General features: G+C 46.7%; 1 protein-coding gene across 1 annotated transcript; it reads right to left on the reverse strand.

The window, feature by feature from the left end:
• Positions 1–209: 209 nt before the first annotated feature.
• SLITRK1 (SLIT and NTRK like family member 1) lies at positions 210–4,874 on the reverse strand. The gene has a single exon (XM_068182430.1). The coding sequence runs from the start codon at positions 3,564–3,566 to the stop codon at positions 1,488–1,490; it is 2,079 nt and encodes a 692-aa protein (XP_068038531.1). The 5' UTR covers positions 3,567–4,874; the 3' UTR covers positions 210–1,487.
• Positions 4,875–9,198: the final 4,324 nt, after the last annotated feature.

The following is a 9,198-nucleotide window of genomic DNA, read 5'->3' on the forward strand; positions in this document are numbered from 1 at the left end:
TTTACATCGGGAAAGGGGGGGGAAGGAAGGGTGTTCGTGCCTCTGCCTGTGAATGAATGAGAAAAAGGAAGGGAAGGAAAGAAAAGGAGGGAGGGAGGGAGGGAGGGAGGGACACACACACAGAGAGCACTGAAAAGAGGCTCTGTCCCCTAAACCCAAGTAACCCATTTGCAAGAATTGGATGCTGGAAAAATGGTAAGGACCCGGAGTTGAAAACATTTTCACTTTAATACTGAAAAAATATGCCATATAAAATCCTCGAATAGAATTAGTAAGTATCACTTGCTTCCTCAGTTCTGTTTTCCTCAAGTTATAGTAAGATTTACAACAGCACAGAATTTTCTACCATTAAACTTTGCAGCCTAAGCGCTAGAGTGACATTAATTGGTCATGCTTAACTGCCTTGGATTTTTTTGTATGTTTACACTGTTACCATAATAGAAATCAAGGGTACTAATTTTTACATTCAGATGGAAAGGCAATACTGATTATGTATACTGAAAAAGAAGAGAGAGAAAACAAAACACAAGCCTACCCTCCCCACCTCCCCTGAAAAATGAAACACAACCCATTATCAACAAAGCAAATCTCTCCCAGCAAAGTAATTCCCACCTAGACATAAAAATAAAAAGAAAAGTTAAAAAATCCAATGAGAATATTCATGCAACTATGTCTTAAATAAAATCTTTACAATTTTGTTCCACAGTAAAAGTACGATCTCTACTGCCTATTGATCACACAAAAAAAAAAAAAACTGGCGAAATGGCACTTTTTATTATTATACTGTATTTCGTATATAGAAGGTTTGATACGAAGGGACTTATCAGGTAAGAGGGATGATGGTGTGAACTAGACGCTGCTTCCAGTCGGGGGCTGGAGCGTCCCTGGGGTGGGGTGCGTTGTATCCATGCGAGCCATGCAGCACTTTTTTTTTTTTTTTTTTTTTTTTGTTCATTTGTCTGTTTGTTTTGGAGTCGGAGTCATTTATTTACATTACATTCATGCCTTCGTGCAACTTTCCACTCCTGCATTGCCGTCAGGAGGAGGCCAACACCAGTCCTCTGCTCCCCTCATTTTTCCGGCCTCTTGGAAAGGGGTCGGTCCACAAGGGAAGAGGGCAAAAAAGCAAATCAAACCCCAACACAATTGAACAAAAGCCCAACAAAACCAGGAGCCGTGTTTCGCCCTGCCAGAGCCGAGGGAAGCTGTTCCTCGTCTGTCTGCCGCTGCTCCGGCTGCGCAGGGGCGGGGGATGCGCTCACCGCGCCGGGCTGCGCAGCGCTGCAGGGATGCGCTCTGGCGCCGGGCTCCCCCCGCCGCCCACTGGGCCTCGGCGCTTGCTATAGGGGTCGTGAGGAAGGGCGTGCGTGCGTGTGTCTGTGTGTTTCTCTTCTCACAAAAGGTAGCAGCGGAGGTGCAGAGCTGTCCCCGGCCGGCGCGTGAAGGGCCGGTCCCGGGTGACGGCCGCCCCCGCCCCGCCCGCCGCCTCAGTCCGACAGGGAGTGGGAGCCGCAGTCGTACACCCTGTGGGCCCCGTCGGCGCTGTAGGGCCCGTTGTGCCAGTAGGATGAGTCGCAGACCGTCTGCAAGGAGTTGATTTCAGATGCAGAGGAGTTGGCGTCCCTCCTCTTGGACCGCTTTCTGTTCCTCAGGATGAAAACCAGCATGCCAACCACTGTGAAGGCAGAGGTCACAAAAACCAGCAGAAGCCCTGGCACTAGCACCGAAATAGAGACCCGGCTGGTCTCCAAGTAGGAGTTGGAGTGAGTACCTGTCTCTGTCAACCCGGTGCTGTTTTTGTTAGTAGAAGTTAATGTGGGAGAGATTTTTAACTGAGGGCAAATCACATCATTGGAGAGAGACTCAAAATCCTCCTTGAAGAAATCTTCAGGAGACTCACACCTCAGGTCACTCATAATCACCTTGGGGCGCAGCATCTCTGCCCACTGTTTGAAAGGCACGATAGGGCAAGTACAGTCCCATGGGTTGCCGTGCAGGTCGATCTGGGTGATGGAGGTGAGCTGGTCCAGCACCCCCGCCACCGGGAGGTACATGAAATAATTGTTGTGTATGCTCAGCTTGGAAAGCGAGACCCCAGCGAACACGTCTACTGGGAGAGACCTCAGCAGATTGTTGTTGAGGATGAGGACTCTCAGTTTGGGCATCGCATTGAAGGTGCCAGGCATGATCATCTGGATCCCATTAAACTCCACATTCAGATACTCCAGGTTTTGCAGCCCAGCAAATTTCTCCCGGGACAGGGTGTCTAGGTAATTGCTATCCATGTAGAGCCATCGGAGATCAAAGAGGTTTTTGAAGGTGTTGTTCTCAACGGTGGCAATGTTGTTGTTGCCCAGATCGAGTAAATTAAGTTTTCGGTAATCCAGAAAGTGGGATTTCCTGATGGTGTGTATTTTGTTGTCTCTCAGAAACAGCTCCTGTACATTGGAAGGCTTGGGCTTCAAATCCACTAAGCTGCTCACATTCCTATCATTGCAATTAACCTTTAAACCTGAGCCAGGGATCTGATCACAGCTGCAGATGTGCGGGCAGGAAAAGGTAGCGGGTAGTTTGCTCTTCGCACTCACTGTCGACACGGCAGCAGTGGGTTTGGTCTTGATTTGCCAGTTGACAGGAATCTTTGTACCTCCGTTTGGAGCAGATCCTGGCGTGGCAGGGTCTTCTTTGCCATGTATTTTAAAGGGGGTTGGAATGGGACCAGGATCGCAGGTTTCTTCTTCGGCAGGGGGAGCAGCTAGGCTGGAATCTACTCTGTTCTTTTTACACAGCTCCTGCTCTGTGGTCTCATTTAAATCTTTGCCCTGCAACCTAGTGGGAGCTTCACAAATCACTCTGCCGATCAAAGCGTTTTTAGGTATGTTTTCCAGCCATTCTTTCAACGACAGCAGATCGCAAGTGCAGTCCCAGGGGTTATCCTCTAGCAGGATTTCAGCAATGCCTGGGATCTGCTCCAGGACCTCCTCGTAAGGCAAGGTTTTAAGACGGTTTCCCCGGAGGTCGAGGTGGGTGATCGGCACATACTGAAACACGTTGGGGGGCAAGGTGCTGATGAGATTGTCATTTAAAATCAGCACCTCTAGCTTGTTTAAGTCCCTAAATGCTCCCGGGTCAATATCCCGCAACAGATTAAAATCTGCCTGGAGGTATTCCAGATCGTCCAGCCCCAGGAAGGTCTGCTTCCTGAACGATTTGATCTTGTTGTTGTTTATGTGCAAGCGTTTCACCAGCTGCAGCCCAAGGAAAGCCCCAGGAACAATCTCATGCAAACCGTTGTTTTCCATGTGCAAACTGACCGCATTGTAAAAGTTAGCAAACTCATTAGGGAAAAGTCGAGTCAGGGAATTGCCATGCAGGAATAAATGGTAAAATTGGGAAGTTGGGGCGGTGAAATGTTGCAGGCTGGTAAATCCCTTTTTCTCACAGTCTACGTGCAAATCCCCTTCTATCTCGTTGCAGGCACAGATCTTCTCTTTGCAAACGTCCCCTGTAACGTTTCCAGCAGCAAAACAAAGAGACGTCTCCAGCAACAGAATCCAAAGCAGCATTTTTAAACCGAGCAATTCATTCCCGATCTCATCACAAAGTAACAGCAACCATCCTCCTCACATGGAAAGCAATTCCAGTTCATTCAATACATTGAATGTCCGAACCACCAGCAAAGGGAGAGGAAAAAAAATGTGTATGGGAGAGCAAGGAGGGTCGGCGGAGGGGGGGGGATGCTTTCTTTTCTCCTCTCTCCCCCCCACGCACAACTGCAACAGCCCAGATTCCAGTCAGTAATTATATCCACAAACTATCCAGGCACGTACTGCAAGGCAGGCGGAAAAAAAAAAAGAAAAAAAAAAGTAGAAAGAAAAAAAACCCCCTCCTCGCTCGCCCTCCCTGACGCCTGCCGGGCAGCTAAGTGGAGGTCTGCCGGCCGGGCTGGCTCACCGGCACGGTGCTGCTGGCCCCCGGCCGCCGCTGCATGTTAGGGAGGCGCGGGCGGGAGCACGGCGCTGGCCGCGGAGGCTGCGCGGTGCGCGGCTCCGCGCGGACTGACCTTGCCGCGCGGCGGCGGAGCCGCGCTCCTCGCCCGCCGCCCGCCGGGCGCTGTCCAGCGCCGCGGTGCTGAAAGCGCCCGCCCCAGCCTAGGCGCTGCCCGCCGAGCCGCCGGCGCTGCGCCGCGCCTGCCCCCGCTGCTGCGGTGCGCGGCTGCCCATGCCCGCCGGCGGCCGGAGCCTGCCGCGGGGCCGGGGCCGGGGCAGGGGCCGCCCGCCCGCCCGCCCGTCCGCCCGCGCCGCGCCTCGCCTCGCCCTGCCGGCAGCGCTGCCTCCCCTCCTCGCTCACTGCCTCGCTCGCTCTTTCCTTTTTCTTCCGCTGCTGCCGAGCCGCACGCTCGCACACACTCACATGCACGCAGAGGGAGAGTTGCTAAGAGGCTCTGCTCGTTTCAGCCTGGTGCACACTGAAAGATCTGACACCCTCTGCTGAGCTGCAGTGGCAAAAATCCATCTGCCGAGGGAATGATGGAGAAGAAAAAAAAATCAATCCACGTTCAGGGCAAGCGTTAAAAACGCTGGCATTAAAAGCTGTAGATCTATTTAGATGCGTTCTCCTAAATGGATTATTTAATTTATTTCTTTTTAAATGGAAAGTTTAGCATTCCCCTCCTCCCGACCGGTTCCTTATTGCCCCCATTCACACACACTCACACCTGCACAAGAAGGAGAGAAAGGCTCGTTTGCCTTATTGTATTTCCCAATGACTTGAACAGAATTAGTGTCAGAGTGTCAAGCGAATAGCAATTTGAGGTAATTATTCTACACGCCATTTTTATCATTGCTTTAAATGTGTTTCTTCCTCCCCTGCAGTCTAGGGTGTTTTATGCTGGTGTTCTCTATGCAATGTCGAACCGTGGATTAATGCACTCTCTATTTTTCATAATTTAGATGATCACAGAGAAGAGGGTAGGTAGGGGGGAGGGGACTGCTGCACTGTTAGCTGTTCACGCTACCTGTTCCCACGGAGTGTAGTGTCTCCCTTAAGGAGGGCAGGGGAAGGTAGAAACTGACGGTTATTCTTATCTCTATAAAAATCTAGAGATGCGTGTATGTCCACGCATAGATATTTCCTTAGGGATGCTCCTTATATACTCTCTGTGGAAATAAAACGCCTGCTTCCCTCGACACCCTCCTTCTCGTCCCTTCCATCACCCCCCCCCCCCCGCTGCCCTTTTTCAGCTCCCACCCTTCTGACAAAAGAAGCGATTACACAGCGGAAAAATCGGTGCCTGGCCTTAAAGACAGGAGCCAAGCACGCAAAAGTTTCTGCATCATTTGGAGAGATTTCAGATGCCTACGAGCGAAGAACCAGTTGCACCTCTGGTGGTGCAAGTGGAAACCCGCGTTTCCCCTGCCTCGCTCTGAGGAGGAGGAGGGGGAGAAGGAGGAGGAAGAAGAGGAGGAGGAGGGGGAGGGGGAGAAGGACAGGAGGAGGAGGAGGAGGAGGAGGCGCGAAGGCGGGAGAGGCAGCCCAGCCTCCTGGTGCCTCCTGCAGCCCTGGGCTGTGCCTCTCGAGTCCGGCGCCGCTGGTGAACTTTGCGGCATACTGGTAGGGATGTAACCGCGGGAGTGGGCTGGAGGAGGGCTATTTATAGGAAAATCCAGAAAGCCATATGGAGCCTGCAACCCCTGGTCCCGGCGGCATGTTAATTTGGTCAAAGCTTCTCCCTGGCTACCGCTTGCAAATAAATTAGACATCCTGCCGTTGATGATCTTATCAAATTAATGTAATTAGACCACAGACAAGTTACAACAGTTACCGTGGCCATTTCAAGTCCCCAGGATGAATATTTGGTCTTTTGGTTTGTTCTGGTGGCAGGGACTAGGGAGGGAGGGGGAAACGAGGTAGGAAATGGGACAGAGGTAGGAAACAAAACAGACAGAGAGAAATCCTGACCCTGAAAAAGCTTATCCAGTAAATTACAAATGGGCTAGAAGATATAAAATGCCACTGAGACAGAAAGTACCACATGAAATATATTGTTGGTTTCACTAGGAAAAGAAAAAGAGAAAAGGAAACTTGGCACCCCATTGGGGCACATTAATTCATTTCTCCTGGTGGTTTCTTTGACTTTGTCTCTCAGTGATGTCAGGGTGGAAGGATAGGGGTGCAAAGCTGTCTGGAAACCTTCTATCGATCAAAAATTGCAGCTTCAAAGTGCAAAGGGAACTGGAGGCAAGGCAGTCCTAGGACAATCCACAGAGAGAAGCAGGACAGTCAGAGGAAAGGAAAAGGGTCAGAGTGGGGGTCAAGGACACATTTACTTGGTGTCAGCAGCAGTGACAAGATCACTCTGAACAAGATCTTTGCAGAGGAAAGACCGAATATCTGGAGCCTGGTAAAGACTCACTGGGATGTGGGGCAGGAGGACTTGTTCTCCTCCTGCCTTAGAATAAAACTTCCAAGCATCTTTACCTTTATGTTATTAAAATTGCTCATGCACCGTAAAAACAATCAAAATGCAACCAGAGAACCTGAACATTAACAAGATATTAAATAAATAAGTATGAATTGAATGAATGGAAGGAGACAACGACCTGTTGTCAAAGCGTGAAGGACAGATTGCCTGCTTCTTACAAAGGATCTGCTTTGTAAGCAGAGGTGAAGAGAGGTGGGAACTGGTGGAAGCCATCTGGGGACCTGGAATTTCAAAGTGGTTAAACCTCAAAAAGTAAAAAATATGCCAGAAGAAATAAGAATGTTTATGGATGCTATGTAACTTCCAAAGGAGTATTTATCTAAGAAAGCCATTGTGTTTTCAACTGTATGCTATGGAGATTGATGTCTTATATTTAAAATATATGTATTTAGGGAGCATGTGCTATGCAAAAGTTAACATCTAGGAGACAATTCAGAATGGAAGAAAAAATACACCATCCATTTTAGCTTTGATATCTGAAGTTCTTTATTCTATGAGTCAAGCTACATAGAGAGACCCAGAAAATTAATCTATCATTACTCAGCATCATAATTCTAAATTTCTAGTTTTGTCATCTTATTGAATTACCTGTGGAAACATGTATCTAAGAATAAGAGGCCCACATTTGAGAATTTTAAGGAAATACCTATTCCTGGGTCAGGTTGATTGGAAGCTAAAATGTTTTACTTTGTTACTTAGAGGGTGTGATAAAGTGACAGACCACACAGCATTGAAGTGCCAATTAGTCTGGGTCTTTAAAATTCAGTATATTCATCCCAGTTTACAACCCATACACAGGCTGTATAAACAGAAGTCACACAATCCCCTCTAAATTATCCAGAAGATCAGATAAGGGAAAGAGCATACAAGTATATTGTCCTTGACTGTTATCTTTTACCTCATGCTTCTGTCTGCAAATTCCAGAAGCCTAAAACAATGAGTTGACTACTTATACCTTTTCTCTGGGTGTAAAGTCCATATTTAACCACATACAAGCCAAATGAAACCGTTTTCAACAGAAATGGGTTTACTCATAACATGGAAAATTACTTGAAATAGGAAAAGGTAGTGGGATACTTCTTCATTTTCCCAATTAGTAATCTCCCATATCCCTGTTGCTATGGCTCTGTAAGTAACACTGGGTAAGGGTATATTTGTGCTACTTTGCAACATGTTAAAAAGCTAGTTACTTCATCTAACACTGTAGAACTTGCAGAGCAGAACTCAGACCATCTGCAAAGCTTCTAGAGAAGAAAGCAATTATTATGGTAGATATTCTGATTTCAGTGTTTGTGCTATATACTGTAAAACTGGCTTCATTATTTCTATGGAGGTCTAAAGACATCCTACACTGTAGACATGATGTTGTGTGTGGATACACACACACACATACATACATATAAACATATGCATGTAAACATCTGTGTATGTGCACTACAAATCATGATAGACCAGCAAATAAAAGATTGTTATTTAATTTAAATAGGATAATTAAAAAAAAATTATAGGATCATTATTTATTTTAAAATTACGTCTTTGTTCAGGCTTTGACTGTGGAATTTAACATAGGCTGGTAGTTAACGTAGATGCCTCCATATGTTGCAGCTCCTGCAGAAACTGTGCTTCTCAGTGTATACAATGACTTTAAACCAGCTCAGATAAACAAGTTCTAACTAAGGGTAGAAGGGTTTAAGCTAATATCAGGATCTCCTCACAGAATTTTATATCTCAGTATATTTCACAGGCCAGTCTTCACACATAGCTACTGGATCTCTATATAAACTGCAATTAGACCTAACAAGATTTCAAAAACTAGATAATTTTCTCCTTCATTTTTCATTTTCCTAAGGGTAATGGCATGTGAGCGTGTTCCAAGTCTCCCTGTGGTATGTTCACCAGACGGAGCTTTGCAAAATGATGCAGTGGCGGATGATGATGACTAAAAAAAAAAAAAAAAAGAAAGAAAAGAAAGTTAGAGAAGTGGTTTGCCTACTTCTATCTAGTGAGTAGGAGACTGGCTCATGATGAGAAAATAAAAAATTCTCTATCTTCTGCAGTGTAAGAGCCAGCCCACATGTTTTTCTTTCTTGGCTCCTACCCTCAACCACCGGGCTACCAACCCTCTTGCTGCAGCTGCTCTATTTTACAAGAAAAATAATTTTGAGATCCCTTGAACCATGGAAAGGCAGTAAGGGAGCATGAGTTACAGCACTTGCCAGGGTGTGCACAGCCCTGGGAGGACTTGCTTGCTTTGTGCTTTCATGTGAGACTGAGCTTGACGTAATATATTTCACATATCAGATGTTTAGATTATGGGTAGAAAAAACCCATCGACATTCTTCACCAGTATACATTGTTATCAGACCTTGAGGTAATTTTGTGTTGGAAATAGTGGCTGAATAGGTCACAGGGTTAATCTTAAAAGGTTAAAACCTTAGGTGTCAGAAAAGGAAATAGGAGTCAGAAAGATGGACAGATTTTGCATTCATCTTGTGTGTAGTCTGCCATAAAACCCATGTAGTCATTTCACTTTGAAATCCTGATGATGCGGAAGAAAGAGGTGTATTTAGTGAGTAGGCCAGGCCAAGGTCCTGACCAGAATTTTTTATTTAAACTATATATATTGATCTGAGTTTCTGACCCATTTTCTACTATGATTGCTTGCATTAAAGTCACTAAAGCACCTGTTCTAGCAGTTCTTAGAACAGGACCAA

This window comes from Anomalospiza imberbis, chromosome 2 (genome assembly GCF_031753505.1).
Source record: "Anomalospiza imberbis isolate Cuckoo-Finch-1a 21T00152 chromosome 2, ASM3175350v1, whole genome shotgun sequence".
Lineage (NCBI taxonomy): Eukaryota > Metazoa > Chordata > Aves > Passeriformes > Viduidae > Anomalospiza > Anomalospiza imberbis.

Excerpts from the sequence above, each read along its gene's own strand:
- SLITRK1 (XM_068182430.1), bottom strand. The coding sequence starts at position 3,566 with ATGCTGCTTTGGATTCTGTTGCTGGAGACGTCTCTTTGTTTTGCTGCT.